This window comes from Zingiber officinale, chromosome 1A (genome assembly GCF_018446385.1).
Source record: "Zingiber officinale cultivar Zhangliang chromosome 1A, Zo_v1.1, whole genome shotgun sequence".
In the NCBI taxonomy this organism is placed as follows: Eukaryota; Viridiplantae; Streptophyta; class Magnoliopsida; order Zingiberales; family Zingiberaceae; genus Zingiber; species Zingiber officinale.
Genome location: NC_055987.1, coordinates 44,300,249 through 44,326,553, shown reverse-complemented (window position 1 = coordinate 44,326,553; position 26,305 = coordinate 44,300,249). Strand labels below are relative to the sequence as shown.

Genomic DNA, 26,305 nt, shown 5'->3' with positions numbered 1-26,305 from the left:
TATTTAAAAAATAAATATTTATTAAGACATAATCTCAAGTTCAACTACGCTTTGTTCTTGGAATTATTTTATTTTAGTTTAAAATGGATATGAAAATTAGACGGTAAATTGCAATATTGAATTTAAAGTGGTGAAACAAAGAAAAAAATTGTACAACTGGGTAGGGGAGAATAAAAAATTTCTCAAAAAATCTAAAATACCAGTTGTAGAAAAGCGCCAAAATATCTGCGGGCACTGCAACGCCAAGTTCTATAGAATTGAACCCATATCCACAGATCCACTCGCACAAGTCTTCTCTTCTCCCGTACGATTTACGAACCCTAGCCCTTTTTTCCGATCCATTCCTCTCTCTTTCTCTCTCTCTGCGATCTCCGAAGAAGGTTTTGATTTCTTCTAAAAATGAGTGTGTTGGCTTCCAATCGACCGCCACTCCGCGTTTTCCGGGATCCGAGTTGCGTCGGCCGGCGAGAGCTCCTCAGCAATAGCGTCTCCTCCATCTCGTCGCGACGAGCCACCGCGCCAGCTCCTGACCTCCACCTTGCCTCTAGGTAAACCTTGTAGATATTGGCCCAGCTCTTGCTTATGCCTCGAGTTGCTTAGCTTTCACTTATGCATCAGGATGTTAATGGAAATATTTGTTTTGGGAATAATCTATCTTTTATAATGTTCGTGCGCTAATGCTCGATCATCCTTCATGTAAAAGATAATCTTCGTTTCATGGAGAAGTCCGAAAGGCACGGAGACAACATTTTTCTTTTGCTATAACTTTTCATTTTCCAAACTCCTTTTTGGAGATAGCTTATTGAAATGAAATTCTGGGCGGTTTCTTAAACCAAACAATATTACATTGCATAATAATTACCCTTTTATAAAAAGCAGTTGCTTATGATGCTTTCGTGCGTACATAAGCTTAGGCAATGTTGTAGGCATATCACATACTCAGACCACATATGCTTAGGTGATAAAGTCCAATTTGTATCCATGTTACTTCTGGCATGGTACCTAAATTGACTAGGTTATGTAGATTACCTTAACTTTTGAATTTCTTAGGTGAGTTATAGATCCCTTAGAGTGACTAATTTGATATGTTGAGTGATAAATGAAAATTTATGCATGGATTGCTTGTATTAATTGATATATTACTTTGCGTTATTTAAGAAATAGTTGCTTTCTAATTTTCTTTTACTTTGTACAAATATTTGACTCCTATTATCAATTGCTAGTAGGTAGTATATTGCACTATATTCTCATCTGCTAATAGTATTTCAGAGGTTGATAGGATCAAGAGATTCCTTCAGTTATTAACTTGTGTTTAGAGAAATTTTAAAATCTTTCCATATAGATGTTTTTTTTTTTTGAATATTTATTAGGAAAGACACCCTGGTTTTACACCTTGGTATAATTTTTCATATTTACGAAAAACTTACTGTCTCTATTAATCTGCAGTTGAATCAGTTCTTTTAGATTGTTTATGTTCTATGGACGACTTATTTCCTTGACATGTTGATTTCAATATTAAGGCCTCAATTCTTTTCAAATTGAAGAACTTATCAGCCTTCTGTGAGCCACAGTATTCAAATTCATGATGGCTAGTTTGTATACAATATCGCACACATCTGCAGGAAAATGTTACTGTGTTTTCAGATTCTGAAACTCTTATGTTTAGTTTTCTCTGCCTATCCCTTGGTAATTTTCTATTTGTTTTTTAATATTCTAGATCAACTGAAGAGCAGTCACTTGACCTCACGGAAACAATGCTCTCTCTTTTTCCATTCACTACCCGACGGGTGCTGTTTTCTACCACAACTTTCTCACTATTCTTGCACACATCAAAGCATCTTTCAGGTTGTCACTGTATATATTTTCATGATATTGCAAATGATGTGCTTCAGTACATCATCCCAACAGTTTGTAGTTGGGGCTACTTAAGTAATTTTTTTTACCAGCATCATGCTTCAGTATAACAGCTCTATAGTTTGGGACAATTGAATATGCATTTCTATAAACACACATATATACTTTTTATCGCGATCATTGTTCTTCAATTCTCATCATCACAGCTCTAGTTTGGAATGCTGAATAATTTTTATACTAGTTTTTTGCACTGCTAAAAATACATACCTACAAATTCTTCACTCGGTTGTACACCATCTAATTTGTTTGCTAGGTGACTTGCAGTCTGAAAATGTTCAGATTGACTGTGAAGTATATAGACCAGGATAGTATGCTAATACACCAACGAGAAAAGTTATAGGCATAGTATACAAGAAATGTTATATATTAATAAACATAGGCCTGGATGGGGCCTACAAGTTGGTTGCCTCTTACGCCAGACTGGTGCAATGGGTTGGGATCAGGCTGTAAATGCTCCTTGACTTCAAGCCTGGATGATGACCTTGAAGGGAACCTCCATAAGAGGTGGGTGTAGATTTTATCTAAGATGGCATTCCTGCCTAACTGATAGGTGATGACTTTGACAGCAAATCAGAACCTTGACCATCAAACTATTCTATTTGCTGCTCGCAAATGAGGTGACAAGGAGGGATTGCCAAGATAATATTACTATTGGAAAAATAAGGGTCACGACAAGGAAGCCCATGGCCATGATAGTTTCTGGCCATGATTGGAAAACTTGAGATGCCATACAAGAACATCTGGCTCCTAGAGAATGTAATTTCCATAAAACAGAGAAATTAATCTTTCTTACCACTTAGCATTCCCTTTATCCCCAACTGGCAATTTGAGAGATCCCACTGGACTCTTTCTCTGCATTTCTAACTTCTCCTTCAAGGACTCACTTGACGCTGGCTCATGGTGAGTCAAACCAAATTCAAATCTTACCCCCAGCAAGACAAAAAAGAGGACCTATTTGAGAACTAGCCATGGAATACCAATATGGACATTAAACATCGCACCCCCAATGTTTGTGACATTTGTGATGTATTTGTGAGCTACAAGAGATCCTGCATTTCTCAATATCACTCCACTGTTACAATGATGGCTTGTCATTGGCAGGCATCCAAGGAGATGTTGACAACAGAATCACACTCAAGTGTCTAACCTCACAAAGTAGACGTAGATGTCTATTGACATCTCAGAGTTGGTATACGGGCATTCCTGTCTTGACAGTATGGTACCACTTTAGCCCATGGATGGCTCATTGCTATGCATTTGTTGGTCAACCGTCAAATAATGCAACCTCCCCTTCTTCTACAGGAGGCAATCAGCAATGATTGAGAGAGGCACGCTTATCATGAACATGAACCTGAATATTTTATTGACATAAATGGAGCTTTCATCCTAGAACCCAACACCTCAGAGGATTTCAAAGGTAGATTCTAAAATTATGTTGCACATTGCAAAATTGTTGTAAATGATGCTCCACTAGAGGAGTTAGGGAGTCACCATGGTTGCAGCATTCTAGGCATGTTTTTTGAAGTGATTTTTTGATTTTTGTTCATCTTGGAGATCAAATAAGGGCCTATACATCTAGATTTTTTGTCCCATGTCCTTGTATTCAAGCTATACCATTGAAATAATGGAACATATTGGGGATCACCTATCCCAAAGGGTTCTCTATGTAGCTTCTGATGCCCATGTGCAAGGTTTTCACTGTATCCCTCTCGAGGAACACTCAAAATGGTTTTGGGTTTTCTAGAGATACCAATGCTTGCTTTTCCCAACTTAAATGCAACTTGCTTAAATGCTTTTCTTGTAGTTGATAACTGAAAGAATTTGCGGGTTATTGGCTGCTACATGCCACTGCAAAAGATCAGACTATTCCAGAGGTTGACATACAGGTCCTACAATTCAGCATTCAGTGAGGACTTCAATTCAGAAAATACCCTAGTGGTCTTCTTGAAAACTCTCGGATGCTCAAAAGAGCAGATCAATACTCCATTGTAGCTAAGAAGTGATAAAGAGATGAGGTCAAAACACAATACGTCTCAAAAATCATATATCAAAACAGCATGAAGCATTAGGATAATCACGAGCAGAAGATAACTATTAGGTTATTTCATTCCCACCACCGATGGTCTCACTTGCTAAGCTAGTTAAAAAAGTTGATGGGGAGAACCTGCAACAGAAGGCAAATAAGATGCAGATCCCAGGGAAACATAAAAACAACAAGAAGTACTTCGCTTTCATTATAAAAATGGCCACAGACACTGTAGATTGCAGAGAATTGAAGGAGCCATTGAAGCTCATATGTTATTGTCACCTAAAAAATGAAATCACGTGAAGTAAAATGCCTGTGCAATTGAGAACTATTATAGTTAATATTATTGTATTATTGATAGATGTAAAATTTAGCATTAGATTAGCTAATTTAATACATCATCTATGAAATTGTCTAATGTGCATAAATGAAGATTAAAAGTAATGTTTTATTATTTTACCTCTCCCTGATTCAGTCTGTTACCAGTGGTCGCTTTGTTGCCTTTCTCTGTCTGAACTGTGCATTATATTAGCTCTTCTAACAAATGTTAACAAATTTCTTCATTCTTTATTGATTCTCTAGGCTTCGTTCTGCCTGTCTTTTCTCCTTCTATCAATGTAACGTTTGTGCTGGTAATCTATCTCAAATAAATTTTATTATGATCCTAAATAGTTTTTATCTTCTTTTATGATAGTTGCACATGCACTGGGCGACTCATCTGTGACAACTGAAGATGTTGCTTCTCGTGTTTTCTTATCTGGGCCGCTCTTTCCTTCCGAAGTATGTATATTAACATTTTTATGGCTGCCATTTCACACAGTTGTTTTTGATCTTTATCCTGTATTCCTCTGCTAATTCATTTCATATTGTGCTGAAAGGAACGAACTGTGGAGATTTTTGAGAAGAACACTTACTCTGTCGTTAACATCTTTGATGTAACACTACGACCACGACTTAATGCAACTGGCTCTATTGAGGTATAGAAGTTCCTTTTTGTAGATTCTCTTTTGAAGGATGGTCCTATGCTAAGATTGCCCCACAAAATTTTTGTCTTAGCATATTTATTATAATTTGAATAGCTGCAGATATTGCACAAATTAATGATCTTACGAGCTGATTACAGCAGGTTTCATATGATTCTTTCTCAGTATTTACTTTCTAGGTGCCTGAAGGAAACGGTTCGGGAGTTGTTTGGGACAATAATGGTCACATTGTGACAAATTATCATGGTAAGAGCTCTCAATATAGTAGAGCATTGATAGGTAATATGATGGAAGCATTTGAATTAATGTGCAACTGTGCAAGTTGTCCCCTTAAAAATTTATTTCTTTTTCCTATCATTTGGATTCTAAAATAATACTACTTTGTTGTTTAGTAATATTGATGGATGAATCAGTTATTGTGGCATTATGTCTTTTCTTATATACAGTTTCTTTTTGTTCATCTTGCTCTTATCTCTTTCATGTCCAATTCAAGTGGTTGGCAATGCTCTTTCAAGGAGCCCAGGTCCCGGTCAAGTTGTTGCACGTGTGAACATTCTCGTCGCTGAAGGGTGAAATATCTTGCCTAATTCTTAGTAAAAATAGCAACTCATTGTTTGTTATCAATTAGTGTGAGATGATGAACCTTATTAATAATTATTATCCATTAATCATAATCAACATCTTCATTTCTTAGAAGGTTACAGAAGACTTTTGAGGGTAGACTGGTTGGAGCAAATCGTGCTAAAGACCTTGCTGTCTTGAAGGTAGATTGTGCATATAAATTCAAGGGTTTATTGCACTTTTGATGTTAATTAATCAGTCTTAGGTTTACTTATTTGACTATTAATTGTTTTTCTAGTCATTGTATATATTATATAATTTTTCACTTTTGTAGTTAATTCAATTGCACTTTTCCTCTAGTTAGAGAAATCTAGAGACTTTTGCTCTCTTCCACCACCATTGTTGCTCTCCTCAAATTTACACCTGCCCAACTCTCTCTCTCTCTCTCTCTCTCTCTCTCTCTCACACACACACACACACACACACACACACATCTGTTGGTCAGCTTCTCACTTCTCTGTATTCCCCTTTTATCCCTCTACCACTCTATTTTTTTTTTCTCTTCCCTATTCATCCTCTCCCTATGATTAGAGCCCTCTCGCTATGATTAGAGCATGGAGTTGTGTTATTCCTAAACCCTAGATTTCGTTCTTATATTTTTTCTTAAGGAAATAAAAGGTTTTCTCTTCACTATTTATTAGCCTTTGGATTTTATCCTCCTGGTTTTCCTTCAAGTTTTTATGATAATTTGATATCTGCTACCAAAGATCATTGCTTCCTCCATTAACTTTCTCTCTACAACCAAGGAGATATGAAATGTTTTATGTTTAATGTTCTAGTATGAGACAAAACAAGAGGATCCACTAGTTCAGGATGATTTTGCTTCTCTTCGCAGAAAATAAGATGAACTTGTTGACTTGTCATATATTATTTCATATTTTATCCATCCATTGTTTTGGCTGCCTATGTTTTTGGATTCCCTTGATGACTTCACAGTGTTCAATCATTGATAACATAGCTTAATCATCCTCTAATTCCAATATTCTTGTCCATGTCCTTCACACTGCTCTTGCATACATTTGCTTCATTACTTTTTGCTCGTGATGCTCATTGATGCAGAGAGGTGATTGTGTCAAGTTCTCACCCATATTGCTTCATTGTGGCTGCTCTAATCAATTAGAGAGATGAGACCAAAGTTCAAACACCTATCTATTGCATAGTTTGCTGTCATGCCATCACTTTCTATCTCAGTCTGTCAATCATCTTTGAGATTTCCAAATGAAAGAACCATTACATTTTCAGTGTGGCTCAGTATGATGTTTCATTTGGATATGTCCATACATTTAGAAAGGGGATAGCATTCCTTATCATTCTCTCATTTACCCATCCCTTTTGTCAACTCTTGATGATCTAACTCTTTTTGATTTTTTTATGGATCTCTTTTCCTATTATGTCACAAGTCTTTGGGGTCTGTTTTATTTACTCTTTGGAACCAGTTCACAATAAGCTAACACCAAATTTGGTTATGCATCTTTATTGAGTTATTCTCAAGTTGAAAAAGAGCTACTGCTGTTATGATTTTCTTCTTATGCCTGCTGATGTATCACTCTCCTATTCCTCAACTAATCTGTGTCATTGTCACCTGCTCCACTCACCCTCACTGAGCCCCTTGTCACCAACCCTCACTGAACCCCTCACCTCCAACCCCATCTCTACTGTTCCATTATAAGTATACAGTTGGTGTATGTAGACCTATTTCTCTAGTATCTTAACAAGCACAGTGTCTATAAAACAAAACCCTGTTGAATCTCGATTTGTCGCTTGTTTTTTGTTTCGTCGTGTGTTTGTTCTATCACAAGAGTTAGCAACGGAAATATAAAAAAAATAACAAAAGATACAAGCGTTTACTTGGTTCCAGGGTCAGTACATCCAAGCCCTCCTTTTCGGATTTTTTCGGAGGCGGAGATACCGCTTACATATTTGTATCAAACACAAAGATAATAAATTAAAGCGTAAATACAATAAATCAAAGCAAACTTGTAGTGTTCAAAAGTCCTGAGCGTAGTGCACCGCTAGAAGAGAAGTATGGAATTGTTGTACTTGAATATAGAGTCTTCGTCTCCTTTTATAGAGTTGGATCATATCCTTATTTGCATCAACTCTTATCTGGATGAAACCATATCTGGATCAACCCTTATCTTTATCCACATCATCTATCTTATCCTTATCCTCATCCTAATTGTTAGAATAAGTAAAAGGGTATTTGAGTTTTTTGGTATATATTTTCTTTTCTATATAAAGGCCTAACTCGTGGGGTTCCGTTAACACAAGATTTTAGGTTTTGCTTTGAACATGGTATCAGAGCCAAAACCCTAATTTCTTTTTCTCTTCCCCGCGCCGAATTCTCTTTTTTTTTTTCTTCTGCCGCGCGACGGGCCTCTCCAGCAGCGAGCGCCGCGCGAGTTCTCTCGTGGTGGCCCATGCAGGTTCCGCAGCGAGCGAGCGCCGCTTCCTTCCTCTCGTCGACTCCTTCCACGCGAGATCTCACCGGTGCCAACTGGCATCGACCTCTTCCTCGATCGTGCGGCTAGGGCTCGCGACAACTCCCACCGCCGGCTTTCTTCTTCTTCCTCACCACTGGCTAGCAGCTTTCTTCGCTGCCTCGATCGGTGTCGGCGCACGCTTTCTCAGAGCTTCGAGCCTCTCTTCCCAAGCCTGCCCTCGTCGGTGGAGTTAGCCGCGTTGAGGAGGACGAGGAGAACATCGACCCGGCCCTCAGGCGCGCCTGCACTGCTGATCACGCCCTCTTCTCAGGTACGACTGTTCTGAATACCTCTGGTACCCGAGTCGCTGAGGATCCCTTAGCCAGCGACGTGCTCTTCCTCCACGTCACTGCCGCCGTCGCTGCGATCTTAATCTCCTTCCGCCTTTTTGCGATCTTGATCTTGAGTTTCCTCTGCGCGCTCGTTATTGTGCTCATGACTCAGCTATTAGGTGACATTCTGTGTGTGGTTCCTCGGCCTGGCGTCCTGCAGCCTCCTGCTTCTCAAGTGCCTGCAGCCTCCTGCTTCCCAAGTGCCGGCACACCGGCTGGAATCCAACTCCAGCTGATTTCCTCTGCGTCAGCAAACCTAACAGCACTCTTTATATCTGCATATCCGCTCCAAATTAGCTACTAATATCAGTTCCTGTTCCTCCTCACTTCGTATATTCCAACAGCCGGGTTCACAGTTCTATTCATGGCTACATCTAGTGTCCCAAAACCAGATACTTCAATCTTTACCAACCATATCACTGCACCTCTCTCTTCCGAGCAGTTGGATGGTAAAAATTATATCCCTTGGGCATCTCACATTGAGCTTTGGCTTGTTGGACAGGGTTATGAGACACATCTCACTCAAACTGAAGAAGATGTTCAAGACGTCGATCGTTCTCTGTGGAAGAAGGTCGACGCTCAGTTATGTTGTATTATCCGAGCCACCATCCATCCATCTCTTAGGAATGTCTTCCGTACTCACAAAACCTGCAAAGCTGTTTGGACACAAGCTCAACAACTCTTTACAAACACCTCTCGGCGACTCTATCAAGTCTGTGAAGATCTCATGACCATCCTCAACGCCAATCAGATTAAGGATTCAATGTCAATTTATCTGGGTTCAGTTTCTAGCCTCCTTTGTGACTTCAATGAACTGCTCCCACCTGCGGCCGATCCTGTTGAAGAGCTTGAAAATCGGAAGAAATTTTTTATGTCTTTGACTTTATATGGTCTGCCCACGGATTATTCTCATGTCCGTGACCAGATCCTGGGCAGCCCCACAGAAGCTACCATGGAAAATACCTGGGCGACTCTTCTCCGTGTCCAGGCCAAAGTCTTGACGATGCCTTCCTCTGTTCCTGTCGACTCGTCAGCTTTGGTCTCTCGACACAAAGGACCTCCACCTCGCAAGGGTGGTAAAGGACGACCTTGGTGTGATCATTGCCACCGACCGGGACACACGATTGATAAATGCTGGAGTTTGCATGGTCGTCCTCCTCGTGCTGCTCAGATTGTTCAGAGTTCTGTTGCTCCTTCAGCTTCCACTCCACAGTGAATTCCTGATTCGACTTCAACACCTTCCTATACTGACTTTCTGAAATGGTTTGAGGATCGACAGGCTTCGGGTTCCACTGCTACCATTGCAGACGCTGGTACTTCCTTTGCTGGCATATCTCGTTCTTCGGGTCCTTGGGTTCTTGATTCTGGGGCCACCGATCATATCACTGGTAATAAATCCCTTTTTTCCTCTCTCACTACTTCTGGTAGTTTACCAATGGTCACCATGGCCAATGGTTCCCAAACTCAATCACAGGGTATTGGTATTGTTCATCCTTCTTCATCTCTTTCAATTCATAATGTTCTTTATGTTCCCGGAGCTCCCTTTAATTTATTGTCGATAAGTCACCTTACTCGATCTCTTGATTGTGTCATTTCTTTTACTAACACGTCTGTTTCCTTACAGGACCGGAGTACGGGGAGGATGATTGGCTTCGGATGTGAATCTCATGGCCTATATCGGCTTCAACAACCCTCTTTTGTTGGTTCGGCGGTGGCATCTCCACTTCTTATTCATGCTCAGTTGGGACATCCAAGTCTTAATAAGTTGAAACAGTTACATCCTAGTCTTTCTCACTTAGAGTCTTTATCTTGTGCGTCGTGTCAATTAGGTAAGCATGTTCGTAGTTCTTTTTCTCCTCGTATTGAGAGTCGGGCTATGTCTCCTTTTGCTTTGGTTCATTCTGATGTTTGGGGTCCGAGTCGTGTTTCTTCTACAATTGGGTCAAGGTATTTTGTTACTTTTATAGACGATTTTTCCCGTTGTACATGGTTATATCTAATGAAGGATCGCTCAGAATTGTTTTCTATTTTTGAATCCTTTTTCCTTGAAATAAAAACTCAATTTGGTACTTCTCTTCGAACTTTACAAAGTGATAATGCACGCGAATATTTGTATACTCAGTTTCGTACCTTCTTGACATCTCATGGTGTGTTGCATCGCACGTCTTGCCCTCATACCCCTCAACAGAATGGGGTTGCAGAGTGCAAGAATCGTCATCTCCTTGAGACCACTCGGACTCTTCTTCTCCATTCTCATGTCCCTCATCAATTTTGGGGTGATGCCGTACTTACTGCGTGTTATCTCATCAATCGCATGCCTTCATCCACTCTCCAGGGTAAAATACCTCATCAGGTACTTTATCCACATCAGTCCCTTCATCCTCTGCCACCTCGGGTCTTTGGTTCTATTTGTTTTGCTCATGCTCTTGATCCCGGCATTGACAAACTATCTCCTCGGTCTCATAAGTGTGTCTTCCTTGGGTACCCACGGTCTCAGAAAGGGTACAAGTGTTATTCCCCTACTCTTCGTCGGTACTTCATCTCTGCTGATGTCACATTCTTTGAGTCGGTTTCTTTTTTTGGTTCTTCCGCTTCACAGGCCGAGGTTTCTCCCTCTCCACCTGCACCAGTGACTATCTTTTATCCTCCGGAGGCGCCTCTATCACCTCCAGCCTCGTCTCCTCCTTTGCAGGTTTATCAACGTCGTCCTCGTTCTGCTTTGCCGCCGACCAACACTGACACTGTTGTGGGCACATCTTTGGAGCCAAGTCCTTCGTCGTTTCCTCTGGTCCCATCTCCTGACTCTGATGTTCCTATTGCACTTCGAAAGGGTATGCGTTCCACTCGTAATCCTTCTCCTCACTATGTTTCTTTAAGCTATCATCGTCTTTCCCCATCCTATTATTATTGTCTGTCTTCCTTGTCGTCTGTTTCTGTTCCGAAGACTGCAGGTGATGCCTTTGCCCATCCAGGATGGAAACAGGCTATGCTTGATGAAATGAGTGCCCTACAAAGTAGTGGGACTTGGGACCTCGTTCCTCTACCTCCTGGAAAGTCAGTGGTTGGTTGTTGATGGGTGTTTACGCTATCATCGTCTTTCCCCATCCTATTATTATTGTCTGTCTTCCTTGTCGTCTGTTTCTGTTCCGAAGACTGCAGGTGATGCCTTTGCCCATCCAGGATGGAAACAGGCTATGCTTGATGAAATGAGTGCCCTACAAAGTAGTGGGACTTGGGACCTCGTTCCTCTACCTCCTGGAAAGTCAGTGGTTGGTTGTTGATGGGTGTTTACGCTATCATCGTCTTTCCCCATCCTATTATTATTGTCTGTCTTTCTTGTCGTCTGTTTCTGTTCCGAAGACTGCAGGTGATGCCTTTGCCCATCCAGGATGGAAACAGGCTATGCTTGATGAAATGAGTGCCCTACAAAGTAGTGGGACTTGGGACCTCGTTCCTCTACCTCCTGGAAAGTCAGTGGTTGGTTGTTGATGGGTGTTTACGGTGAAAGTTAGTGTAGACGGCACGGTTGATCGGCTTAAGGCTCGTCTTGTCGCTAAAGGCTATACTCAGGTATTTGGATTGGATTATGACGACACTTTTTCTCCTGTTGCCAAGATGTCTTCTGTGCGTCTTTTTCTGTCTATTGCTGCAATTCGCCATTGGCCCCTTCATCAGTTGGACATCAAAAATGCATTCTTATATGGTGACCTGCTCGAGGAAGTCTACATGGAGCAACCTCCGTGTTTTGTTGCTCAGGGGGAGTCTTCTGGTCTTGTATGCCGCTTGCGGAAATCTTTATATGGTCTCAAGCAGTCACCCAGAGCATGGTTCAGTAGATTTAGTACCATAATTCAACAGTTTGGCATGACTCGAAGCGAGGCTGATCATTCTGTTTTTTATCGCCACTCATCTACTGGTTGCATCTATGTAGTGGTTTATGTTGATGATATTGTCATCACAGGTAATGATCATCTTGGAATTTCACAAGTAAAACAACATCTTTTCAAACATTTCCAGACAAAAGATCTTGGCAAACTCAAATACTTTCTAGGGATAGAAGTGGCACAGTCTAAAGATGAGATCATTATATCCCAAAGGAAGTATGCAATGGATATTCTGGAAGAAACAGGAATGTTAAACTCAAAGACAGTCGACAATCCCATGGGTCCTAATGTCAAGCTCCTACCAAATCAGGGGGAGCTCCTTTCAGATCCTGAATGGTATAGACAATTGGTAGGGAAACTAAGCTACCTTACTGTCACTCGTCCGGATATCTCATTTGCAGTGAGTGTAATAAATCAGTTTCTTAGCTCTCCATGCAAAGAACATTGGGATGCAGTAACTCGCATTGTTCGATATATCAGGGGTGCACCAGGAAAGGGTCTTTTATATGAAGACAAAGGACATACTCAAGTCGTAGGGTATTCTGATGCAGATTGGGCAGGATCTCCCTCTGATAGAAGGTCCACTTCTGGATTTTGTATATTTGTCGGAGGTAATCTTATTTCTTGGAAAAGTAAAAAAACAGAATGTTGTGGCAAGATCCAGTGCAGAGGCAGAATATCGAGCTATGGCTATTGCTAGTCAAGAACTTATATGGTTAAAGCAGTTGCTTCAGGAACTAAGGTTTGGAGAGGTTACACAAATGTCACTCATATGCGACAACCAAGCCGCTATGCATATTGCCTCAAATCCAGTCTTCCATGAGAGAACAAAGCATATTGAAGTTGACTGTCACTTTGTCAGAGAGAAAGTCATATCTGGAGAAATATCTATTAGCTTTGTCAATTCAAATGATCAGCTAGCAGATATATTCACTAAATCACTTAGAGGTCCCCGGATTGACTACATATGTAACAAGCTTGGTGTATATAATCTATATTCTCAAGCTTGAGGAGGAGTGTTAGAATAAGTAAAAGGGTATTTGAGTTTTTTGGTATATATTTTCTTTTCTATATAAAGGCCTAACTCGTGGGGTTCCGTTAACACGAGATTTTAGGTTTTGCTTTGAACACTAATCATAAAGTTGAACATGATCTTTTCCACAAAAGCTTCCATGTCAACTTCTTTGACAACTCAACAATCTGGTCAACCTAACCTAGTTAGTCGATCAAACCGATTTTTCCAACTGACTGAACCAAGCCAAGTCACCAATTTGAGTCTGAACTCAAACCTGGTCAATCGAACCCAATCGGTCTATTGATCCTTGGGATTGGTCTACCGAACCCATTTGGTCTACTGAATCGATGGGAACCAGTTGGGGTTCGGCTAGACCCGAGTCAAGTCCGGTTCACCCCAAACTTGGTCCAGTTGTATCCGATTGCATTTGTTTGCTCTATGTTTTGCTTTCGGCTCTAGGCTCCTGCAAAACAGCCATACAAAACACAAGTAAGTAATCTAGCTTGATCCTGTAAGTCTACCTAGGCTTATCTTTTACTTGGAGTCAACTCCTCCAAAACTTTACAACCTAATGTCTACTCTTTAGGATTTCACCACCTAAGGTTCACTCCTCAGGATTTCCCTTTGCCAAGCCTCTAGTTCTCCAAACTCGCTTGGACTTACCCTTGCCTATCCTCCCGTTAAGATTAGTCATTGGGTAGACTTCTCACTTGCCTAATATTCAATTAGGACTTTCCTTTACCTAATCTTTAGTTAGAACTAGTCACTCGGTAACCTTCTCATCCGCCTAACTTCCCGTTGCGATTTTCCCTTGCTAGTCATCTAGTCCTGACTAGACTTGTCTTTACTAGTCATCTGGTCACTTCACTCACATCCAAACATCAGGTCATGTTTGGATAACACCCTTGGTCAAACTGACTAGACTTAGGTGTATTGTCAAACATCGAAACTTTGGAGGCTAATTGCACTAACACCTATTTCATTTTGTAAAGGTAAATCACCATTAACTTCTTACCCAATTTGTTATGGTGAGTAGTAATCTATTGTTAGCTATTTCTCCTTGTCTTATCAAAAGGTTGTACATATGCTTAGTGGATGTCTACTATCAAGACGTGGAATTTTTTTGCATGCATCCTGGTGTTGATTTTAATTTTTTTTCTCTCAATTTTTGCTGGACTTAATTCATGCCATTAATTTTTTAACTTGGAAAATGTTCAAAATGGATGTTAAAAATGCCTTCCTATGTGGTGATTTCACTAAGGAGATCTAAGCTTAAGAAGAAAATTATGGTTTGAAGCAAAATCTTAGAACATGTTTTCCAAACTTTTGTTGGGTGGCTACAAAAGTTTGACTTGAGTGCAAATGTAGATCATTTTATATATGTTTGTGCGATAACTTGTTCTTGTAAAGTTATTCTTATTGCTTATGCTGATGATATTTTAGTTACTGGTCGTGAGGCATTGCTTAAGAAAAAAGAATCAGTTTATTACTAATGATCTATGCCAACCTCACTATTTTCATGAAAATGAGATAGTACTAAAATTCTATGGGGATTTTTCTTTTTGAAGAAGATACATGCTGAATCTATTAGAGGAAAATGGGATAGTGGTTGCAACTAAATTGAGACATCAAGTATTTCTGGGCAATTGTGATGGAGGTAAGCCCATGCAACAAAAGAGAATATGAAGCTCATCAAATATAAGAAACACACGTACGACAGATTTAGAAAGAATGGTGCATATCAAAAGAATTGATTCAGCTATAGTAATTGATTTTATTTAAGTCGAGTATCTTTTATTTTCAGAAGAATTGAGTCTAGTATTTTTATTTTTAGTAAGAATAAAACCTTTCTTATTCAGTGTTTGTTTTCATTCTTTGTCGAGAAGGAACGTTAGTAGTTGTATTTAAATGACCAAAATAATGCAATAAAGATTACAACTAAGTTTACAAAAAGGAAATCAAACCAAGAAGATTGATTCGTAGATCGAGAGGTTCTCTAATCCCAAGTCCCAATGAGCTTCAAATTATCTCTACCACCATAGGTCGTCCAAGTCGTAAAACCAAGAAGACAAAAATTAATTCCACCAATCAGCTGGTAAACTATCCCATTACGCGATCCATATCTAAAGGCCATAACAACAATAGCCAGCATGAAGATGGTGATTTTGATGGTCATACATGGACATTCAGTCATATCAGTCATTTGTTTATGCTAATCTCTCGCATTGTAGGAGTTTTACTTCAGGATATTGCTCCTAGGTTGATGAAAATTTAGTCACATAGCAAAAGAAGTGTCATTATGCACTTTTATGCCTGAGCAAAATATAGTTCCAACTCACCCAATTTCTGAGGTTTGATTACACACTGTTGGAGGAACATGATTTCAATCATACAAGTCCTATGACAATAGACTGGGATAACTAGCTTGGCATCTTATTATCAACAATCCACTTCATGAGTGAACAAGACATAGTAATGTTGATCATCTTTTATTAGAGATGTGATGACTAAGATCTCTTCTCATTTTACCAACTCTGAAGGCCAACCTGCTGATTGCTTCTCTAAACCTCCTAGTCTAGCTCAGTTTTCTATCTTGGTTTCCATTATAGACATAATTAGTATTGTGGTTCAGGGCAAAGTAAAGTAGTTTGCCAGAACAATGGTTGTAGCCCCATCTGATCTATTTTCTCTTGTTTTGCATTGCTGGGCTATATAAGGTACATAACACCTTTTATGTTGAATAATGTTATTTTATTCATCCCAATTTTATCTATGTTTGTTTGTAGTACTGTTTGAAAATTTGTTTTCAAAAAGTTTGATGGTGTTTTGCTTATCTAATTATTTTGTTTGTTAACTTTTTGTTTATTTGAAAGTTAACATTGCATGGATGCCTTTCCATGCAGGGATTGGTTTGTTATTCAATCCTTGTGATTTATCTCCACTCCATGAGTTCATAGTTGACATAGGTCCCCTGCAAAAGGCCACTCTGTTAAGGCAAATGCCCCCTGTAATTTACCCCCTTCCAGAGAATGTGAGGCCGCCCTGGAAGGGCCACTAACGTGACGGCTTCACCTTTTGCTCCAATAATTGCCATAGGTCAAAGAATTGAGGTGGATATGAGGAACCCACCTTAGAAATTTATGAGAGATTCATGGATTGATCATATCCTTGTGCTTCAAGAATTGTGAAAACTATCACAATTATGAGATGCATCATATTTGATTCTCTGAATCTTGTCTAAACTGTCTGGTAAAGTCGATAAATAGCTAATCTAGAATTTGTGAAGGCTGCTTGGTTGTGGTTTCTCTAAAACCCTGTTGGTCAAACAAACCATTATAATGCAATATCAATTGCTTGATGGTACCGTTGAATATTAGTTTGGTACTACGAGTTTGTTATTTTTTAAATTGATTGTGTTTTCTAAACTCAAACTTTAGTGTCTTATAGTTTTGAATTTTCTATATATTTTTCTAAATCACTGGAAATAATCTTTTGCAAAAAGTAGGATAAGGCTGTGTACAATGGATCCTTCCCTGGGATCCCACATGGTGGGAGCTTCGTGCACTGAGCTATCCTTTTTTTTTTCTAATATTTTTATAAATCAAGTGCTGGTGTGTGCTATTTGCCAAATTCATTAGATTTTCTCAACGCAAGGTCAGTGCTTGTTTGCAAGTATTCTAATTAGTCGAACTCTAATTAGTCGAACGATAGATTTTAATTAACTTCAACTCATTAATTCTTTTCTCTATGTAGAATGTCAATAAATTATTTCCATGTAACAACAGCCTTCTATATGTGTCATTGACACAGGTGGATGCGCCTGCAGAATTTTTGAAGCCAATTAATTTGGGCCAGTCATCATCTTTAAGAGTAGGGCAGCAATGCTTAGCAATCGGAAATCCTTTTGGATTTGATCATACTCTTACTGTTGGAGTTATTAGTGGGTTAAATCGAGATATTTCTAGCAAAACTGGAGCAACAATTGGTGGTGGCATTCAGACAGATGCAGCCATTAACCCAGGGAATAGGTAAGTTCAATTTTCTAGTAAAAATTTCATACAAATGTCTGGATAAAAATTACAAAAATTTCCCAATGCCCCAACTTTTCTCAGTCCATATTGTTACTGGTCCCTTGATCCACTGGTATGGGTGGCAAACTTATAGCATCCTTTATATTGTCCAACAAGTTAACCAGTTAGTTTTTTGTCTCTTCCCCTTCCATTTCATGGTCCATATTGTAAGATAATAGGAAAATATATTATGTCTACGAAATAAGAATTAGCCCATCTTTATAGGATCTTTAATGTTAATAGATAAATTCCTCTAGCATATATTTCATATTGGCATGAAATACCCGAGGTAAATGCCTCCCTTATGTGCTAGTCACTATTCCAAAGGCTAGTAGCCGCCCGTGATTTACTTCCTCTGTGTTGGCCCTGGGACGGGTTGGCGGGGGCGCTGGGGGCGAGCGTATTCGTCTTTTTTTTTTTTGCCACCATATTGGCATGAAATACATTATGATGTTGACTAGTTCTATAAAGTATAAACATGCAAATGTAATAACATATATATTGTTTCTACTTTCTGGTTCAATGACTAGAATGCTAGAAATTTTTTCACAAGGATGCCTTTGTTTTGAGAGATTATGGTCCAGCTCATTAGTCCAAGATTTTTCTTTCCATCTCTTTGAAGATTGTTGCCCTTTGCCACTTAATCTGTTTTGTAATTGTTTTATCTTTCTACAAGCTGGCGGCTAATCTGCTCTTATTGTTTCTCTATTCATGCCCACCCTCTAATTTTTGTTGTGTTGCATTTGTAAGATCTCACAAAACCAAGCATGGGAAGAAGTTTCAATTTTGTAGTGATTGTCAGGGTTAGTAACTTAGTATGCATAAATTCAGTGGTCAGTTTTAAATCTGTATATTAAGTGAATGGTAAATTATGTCAAAACTCATGTTGATATGAATTTGATTGTAATTTTTTCTCTGCAAAAATTTGTTAGCTGAATGAATTATCATTTCTCATCAACAATCACTGCTGGAAATGGAGTTGATAACATGAATGGACATTTGGCAGTGGTGGCCCATTGCTGGATTCAAAAGGAAACATGATTGGGATCAACACAGCAATATTCACGAACACAGGTGAAGTTCTGGATGCTTGTTTTCTTTCTGAAATTTCCAAAAATCCTGCGGTCAGTGTTTTTTTTTTTATTTTGTGTGCGGTCAGTTCCTCTGGCATTTTCATTTTATGACTATGTAGTTGCAGCTTGTTTTCTCATAGGTTGCTGCTTATGCTGATGCATGAGGTAGTAGATGTGGTAGATATGGACAATTTTTGGATATACTAACCATCCATCAATGTTTTTAGAGAAAACCTTTCATGGTAGTGATTATTGCTACCTCACCATTAACTAACTCCATAACATCATCCGCTGTAACTAATTGTGTCACGCCCCGGAGGAGTCTCTGCTGGACAAACAGACAACATCTCTCCCCTTAAGCTAGATATAATGCTACAAGGCAATACAACTATGGTATCTATAACCCACACGACTAGAATCAAACACAACCACGTAGTATAGTATGCAGCCCACACGGCGGGAATCAAACACACTGCGGAAGGCATAACGTAAAACATATAAATCCAAAACAACTGATTGTGAGCCAACCCGACTTGACACAACAATAACAAAACAAATACAAGGAACCACAGAGCTAAACTCCAAAACCAAGTCCAATTATTACAACGTCAAGTTCACAAATTCATAATGCAAGTAAAACAGGAAGCAAAACTAAAGAACTGTCCTCGGATGTAATGTGAGACTGACAACCAGAATACTCCAAGTGACCTTGTACCATTTACTTGTTAACCGGGGAAAATAAAAGTACAAATGGGGGTGGTGAGTCCAAATGACTCAGCAGGTATAAGACAGATAGTGCATGAACATAATATATCTAAAGATTCAAAGGTATGCAGTCTCATAGGGAAATAATAACATGAACAACAGGGATATCATAATAAATGTCCATACTTGAACCCATATACTAAGCATGTAATAGAAAGTCAGGTGTAAGTGAGGATCTGCAATAGTACTGCTCATAATTACAAGAGCAACATGTATGGCATATACATACTATCAATAAGTAAGCCAATGTCAACACACATACAACACATATCTTAATCATATGTAACATATCACAGACATGTGAATACAATGCAACAACAACATATGCAAACACAGTATTATATGTATATGCACTGCATGGTCACTCCCTAATTCGAGAACCCTGATCAAAACCTAGATCTACTGTAGATCGAGTAACGATCCCTAATCCTAAACAGATTAGAAAACCCTGATTATTTCAACCTAGAATCAATCATATATTAACCCTATCCTTAACCCGATCAAATCCCTCTAAACATTCCACAATCAAATTATAATAGATTTATACATGATTCACCTTCCAAAACTCACCCAAATCTGGAGACTCCTCAGCTAACTCATGACCGGAGAAGTTGCTGCCGGAAATTGGTGGCCGAAGTTAGGGGAGGCAGTTGACCACTAAATCAGATCCCCAAATCAAAAATCCAGCATTTCAAGACACCAAATATGTTGCTAGGGTTAAATTTGTTACCTCTACAGCACAATAGCTTAGCCTCCCCTCCGACAGTGGCAAATCTGACCCAAGCAGCCTTCACCACCTCTGGAATCACTGACTTACTGTAATAGTCGAGATCTAGTAGAGAATATGATCACTGCAGCTATAGATCTGCAACCAAACGTGCTGATCAGATAACATTCTGTGGCCAGCGATCGGACAGAAGGAAGGGCAAAGATGGAGAAGGCACATCGTACCTTCTTGTGGCCGGTAGAGTGGCAACCGATGGCTACGCCACAGCAGCTGCCGAGCGATCGACGGTGTCGGTGAGGTGGGTTGTTGTCGCCCGTGGCAGAGGAGGAAAGGAAGCGATGATTGACCGGGTCGGGTTAGGGCACAAGCAATGTGAAGAGGAGGGCGATGGCGGTGTTGCCCAAAGCTAGGGCACGACTCGGTGGATCTTGCGGGCTGCCACCGCATGGATCAGCTCCTGGTCGGGGTTGTCATCCAGGGAGGAGAGGCTAGCTGAGGAGACTAGCGAGGCTCCGCGTCGGGCGATCGACGTCGCGGGAGGGGAGACAGCGTCAGTGGCGTTTGGGTGGAAGATGGCGTCAGGAAAGGGCTAAGTCGGGTGGAGTAGAAGGAATCAAAATGGACTTAGGGTTTAATAACCCCAACTTAGGCTTTTATAAATCTAACCTAGATTAATTAAATCCAAGATTATACTTAATGAACCCAATCAATTCCCACTTAAGGGATATTCTAAACAGGTTTTCTCTAAGCCTAATCGATTCATCCCCTTAAACGTGTCATACAGACTCTGTTAAATCCCGAAAAATTTCTAAAATTTTCCCGAAATTCCAATAAAGTTATTTCTCCAATAACACTTACTATTTAATTTATCGTATCTTATAAATTGTTCAGTACTTTTGTTCATCCCATTATACATTCAAGTATGTGTCCACTCCACACATGTACTGCTTCTATGGTCAAATTTAAGGTCCCTAAACTTAACTCTTGTGCTCTCACGTGACAATTAATCACTAATTATTTTGCATCCTTATCCTATGTTATATCAGAAGGGGAGCTTTGGCGCAACGGTAAAGTAGTTGTCATGTGACCAAAAGGTCACGGGTTCGAATCCTGGAAACAGCCTCTTGCAAAAAGTAGGGTAAGGCTGCGTACAATGGATCCTTCCCCGGGACTCCGCATGGTTGGAGCTTCGTGCACCGGGCTGTCTTTTTTTTTAAATCCTATGTTATATCATTTGTTTATTACTTGATGAATCACATATATTGATTAAGAGACTAGGTAAATACTATTTCTTTGCTATTCATAGATAGTTCATATGACCTTAATTATTCATTAAAAACCATAAACAACACATGTAATCTTTTAAAATGCTGAATGTGTGTAAAGAATCTATTGAGAAGGTAAATAATTGGTGTTGGTCTTCAGTCTGATAGAGTCCACTTCCTTGTTGATCCAGTTTCTATATCATTTATCACTCCTACCACTTCCAGCATCACCTTCTATTAGAGACATTGCCACCTTGGTCATCTATATATTATGTATAACAGTTTGTCAACTTTCCACCTTCACCAAGTTTCAATGTGAGGTGTAATCTCGCCAAACACCTTTTTGTGCTTTTTACTAAATGGAAACCTTTTCCAATTGGTCTTGTCCATTTGACATTTGTGGTCTTTGCTCCATTTCCATTAATCTTAGTTTTCACTATCTTATGGCTTTCATTGATGAGCACCTTTGTATCATGTGCCTACAGTTCTTATGGTGTTAAATCTCACACTACAGTTCTTGATGTATTTAAAATTTTCTGTTATGAAACAAAGAAATAATTTTCTGCGTCTATTAACTTGTGCCAACTGAGAATGTCTTTGAATTTGTGTAATCTTTGTCTTTCTCAGTTTTATGCTTCTCAATGTGTCATCCATTAAACCACATGTTATTGTCCTTGTATAGAAAATGTGATTGCAAATTGCAAGAACATATTGTTCTTGTATCAAAAACGGGATTGCAAATTGCAAGAACATTATCTCGACATTACACACAATGATGCGTAACATGCATAGAAACACATATATGGGAAGATGCTCTTACCTTGTGATACTGTCCCTTCTCTATCCTTAAGTGTATATGTTTCCTTATCTCTTTACCATTAGTAGTCTAGTTGTGTGTTTACCACTGGGTTCATCGTTATCTTTGTTTTGTTCATACTCTTGGACATGGTCATTACAAACTATTGACTTGCTACCTCTTCCTCAGTCTTGTATGTACATGTAAGTAGTGTGGTTACAAACTAGAATAATGTTATTACACCATGCCCTTTCCAACTTATTGAATGTATGATGTAAAAAAGGAATCTAATCAAACAATATTTGAATTTTGAATTCTAATTTGAGTTGTTTGGTAGTTAGTATATTTTGGTCCATCAATTTGGGTAGTAATGAGGATAATTGTATTTCTCAATTTTCTTATTTGTTTCCTAGTTTTTGTTAGAATTGAGTCTGTAAAAATTGTAATGTCTATAAAATTTTTAGTTTTTAATCAATAAGATTGTGTAAAATTTCTTCAGGCTTGGTTCTGTCCTTGTTCTATGTCAATGTGGTATCAGAAATATTTGAATGCTCATGCTGATAAAAGATAAATGCTTAATAGGATTTTCAAATATGAGAGGCTTTAGAAATGCAAATTTTATGTAATTTCACTCAGTAAATGCTTAAAATAGCATGAGCAGAGACTTATTATTGGTCCAGAACTATATTGCTTCACTTAGCTGCATGGTGTTGTTGGTTGTTGGACATGTGAACTGGTAATGAAACATTATTCATATTGCAGGAGCTTCTGCGGGTGTAGGCTTTGCCATCCCATCTTCAACTGTACTAAGGATTGTCCCTCAGCTAATCCAGTTTGGAAAGGTTAGTTGGTTTTATCAATTTTGATATTATGTGCACTTCAATGCTGCTATTTACCTAGTCTTATTCTAATAAGGAATACTTTTGCCATCAGTTCGTGGGTCAAGTTTTACTGCCTCCAATTAGGTAGGGTCATATTGCTAATGAGTGGAAGCATATGATTAATATTGAAGTCATATCAGCCTAGAGCATCACAACCTAAGTTATGGAATTTGTCCATTAGATATTCACTATGTTCCTCATATTATTCTGCTTTTTGTTATTTGAATGCACCCTTATGAGATAAGTGTTGGATAAGAGGTTCAAATCCAATCATTTTCTATTGTCATATTCAGATATAAACTATGTGGTTGGTTTAACATGATCACGGATCTAATTCATGATACTTTGGTGGGGTTTTAGTTGCATGAAAAAGTAAGGAATAAAGTGTTGTCGTTCATTCTAATGCAGCACAGAGCACAGTTTTGTATTACACAAGTGAGATGATGTTGTTTTATGCACTTTTGATGGACTTTTCATTCTATCATACTGATCTTCTGTTTATGCATTTTTGATAATCAAACCACCATGGAACTTGTTGGAAATCTAATTTGTCATAAGTGAACAAAACATATTTGAAGTCGACTGTGACGAATGAGAATTTCATCTCCAATTCTAAAGATTAACATGTTAGCTTGTTCATTTACCACTTAATCTAGTTCGTTTTCTTTTGCTTACAAGATGGGCATGATTGATGTTTATACTGGGGGGAACGCTAGAATGAAACACTAAATGTGGAACTAGTCTTGCATGATCTTTTTTTTTATTATGTATCATTTATTTTTAGATTATAAAGTGAGAGATGAAAGAAACTACCACCATTTAATTTTATTCTTGGATCAAATGATAAATAAGAGATTAAGATACCAACAATCTGAGTGACATATTGTTTGACTGCTCCTTTTGATTTGGTTAGTAAATATATTCTTTTCTTGGAGCATAATTGATCCAGTTATTTTTGTAACTCGTTATCACCTTGTCATATAAGGTTGTGCGTGCTGGTTTGAATGCTGAGATAGCTCCAGATCCAATTGCTAATCAACTTAATGTTCGAAATGGAGCTCTTGTACTTCAGGTACATCTAATTATGAACTAGGGACTCTTGGCAATATTGTCTGCATACATCGAGTGAAATTTAGTAAAGTTCAAGGCATAAGGTAATTATGGATCTTAATTCTGCATATCAGGTTCCTGGTAATAGCATTGCAGCCCAAGCAGGTCTCCTACCTACTACTAGAGGACTTGCTGGTAACATCGTTCTTGGGGATATCATTGTTGCGGTAAATGATAAACCTGTAAGTGTTCATTTCAAGAATTTCAGATTTCTTTCACTTTGTTGTTTTTTAAATGAGATTCTTGTGTTGGCGATAATGCTTGTGATTTAGATTTGCTTATAAATGGGATAATTCTTCTAGGTCCGAAGTAGAGCAGATCTTTTAAAGGCTTTTGAAGAATATAATGTTGGTGACACTGTTCTGCTGAAGATTCAGAGAGGTAATCAGAGTTTGGAGTTGCCTTTGGTTTTGGAGGAGACAGGCATCTGATGAGTCTATCATTGATGAGGTTTTAGATGAATAACCCTCCACGTTGGACTATCTTCCTGTGTCATCTTGAGAAAATAAGGCAAGTTTTTTTTATCATAATTTATTCATTTTGAGAAAGAAAAGGCATTGCATGACTACAATTAAAGAGCTTCTTGATTAATTTATACCACTGATCAGGCAGCATGCTTCTTTTTCTGCTTTTGGTAACTCGTCCAATCTTAATGATGGTTTAATACATCAAACCCTGTGGCAAATTTTCTAAGGTGCATTTGGTACGGGCTTAATGGAATGAAATTATGTGGAATGAAATGAAAGGGAGAATGATCCATTTCCTTTCTTTTTTTCCTTATACTAATGGAATGCTAGAAGGGGAGCCTTGACGCAACGGTAAAGTTGTTGCTTTGTGATCAAAAGATCACGAGTTCGAATTCTGGAAACAACCTCTTACAAGAAGCAGGGTAAAGCTGCATATAATGGATCCTTCACTGGGATCCGCATAACGGGAGCTTTGTGCACCAGGTTTGCTCCTTATACTAATGGAATGTTATAACTTGAGGAATGATTCCTTTTGTTGATTTTCATGTAAAATGTGCACTTGGAAAACTTGTCTTCCCCATTTTTCAGTGTATGGGAAAATTTTATATTGGATGATGAAAAAATGGGAGCTTTTGGGGGGCAATGAATTGTGCTCAAAACAAGTGAATTATTTTGCCCATTTGTGACCTTCCCTTCTCCTATGGTAGTCTTCTGTGAACCAAACCACTCCCTACAATTATACCCTTCGTTGACTCTGTTCGACCTTTTGGCACCCCTCCCGGAGTTCTCCTGCCAATTCAGTAGCCTTCCACAAGTCCTCAGACAAGTCTTGTGCTTGCAAAACTATCAACGGGGGTGGCAATCCCAGATTAGTTACCACTCTTAAGGATACGTTTACTGCCACAGCAGATAGTTTCTTGAGCTCCTACAGGCAAAGAGATCCATTTATTCGTCTTCCTCACTTCATTTTGATGTTCTCATCTTGTCATGTATATTTTTCAGGAACTCAAGTAGAAGATTGGTGGGTGTTGAAACTTGAAACACTACATGCGTGTTATGACACTCAGGGCATCCATATCATTGCAAAGTGAAATGCTTATGTAAAATTCTTAGGTAGTTCAATTTTGAGTTGCTCAGTGAATTCTAGACCTGTTGAGTTACTTTGATGATTTTTACTGTCATAATCCTTATGGAAGAATTTCTATTTTTGTTTCTTCTATTGGCAAAAGTGATGATATAGAATTTCTCTGTATTGTATAACGAAATCATATTATTGATTTGTTATGGAGGATTTTATTTTCTTCTTGGTTGTATTATCCAATGTTGTTGCCTATGATCAAACCTAAGAATCGATCCTAACAAGGTGGTGGCTATTGAAAATTAAGTTGTTTCTCAAATAAAGCACCAGTGGAAAAAAAAAAAGTGTTCATTATACTCATTTTTATCTTAACTTATCAAAAGGCGGTTTTTAATGAGTTCAAGTCATGCTACTTTCTCATATAATTTCAAAATTATTTCAAAACGATATTCTTGGAAAGGATCCAAGGATAGTAGTAATTTGCATTTAAAATTTTCGAACCAGGGAGAACAAACGGCCTGAGTTTTAATAGTTTTAGTTAATGTTTTTTTATGTAGGTATGTGTAGGGGTGAGTATTTAGTTAATTTGATTAATTTGATATTAATTTTGTATAAATTCTTTTTATTATTATTTTAAACAAATTTAATTAATTTGGTGTTAATTGAAATAACTAATTCGGTTAATTCAGTTTTAGTAAAATTGTGATTTGATTCGGTTAACCAATACTAAATCAGGTTTCGGTTAATTCGGTTAATTTATGGATCGAATTAATCGAATATTCACCCCTAGGTATGTGCGTCTTCCGTCCAATTAG

General features: G+C 38.6%; 1 protein-coding gene across 5 annotated transcripts; it reads left to right on the top strand.

Moving 5' to 3' along the window:
• The first annotated feature begins 193 nt into the window (after positions 1 to 193).
• On the top strand, positions 194 to 25,712 carry LOC122023980 (protease Do-like 8, chloroplastic). 5 transcript variants are annotated; one of them, XM_042582478.1, is made up of 15 exons: positions 194 to 548; positions 1,718 to 1,845; positions 4,635 to 4,720; positions 4,819 to 4,917; positions 5,103 to 5,169; positions 5,417 to 5,492; positions 5,618 to 5,687; positions 17,069 to 17,286; positions 18,335 to 18,402; positions 22,717 to 22,796; positions 23,821 to 23,907; positions 24,020 to 24,127; positions 24,248 to 24,326; positions 24,403 to 24,455; positions 25,415 to 25,712. In XM_042582478.1, the coding sequence occupies exons 1-14, from the start codon at positions 400 to 402 to the stop codon at positions 24,408 to 24,410; spliced, it is 1,323 nt and encodes a 440-aa protein (XP_042438412.1). In that variant the 5' UTR covers positions 194 to 399; the 3' UTR covers positions 24,411 to 24,455; positions 25,415 to 25,712. The 5 variants fall into 5 exon arrangements, 4 of the variants coding, with proteins under 4 accessions (XP_042438412.1, XP_042438404.1, XP_042438398.1 ...); XM_042582470.1 differs by having other exon boundaries at positions 24,403 to 25,712; XR_006123274.1 differs by having other exon boundaries at positions 195 to 548; positions 24,248 to 24,455.
• Positions 25,713 to 26,305: the final 593 nt, after the last annotated feature.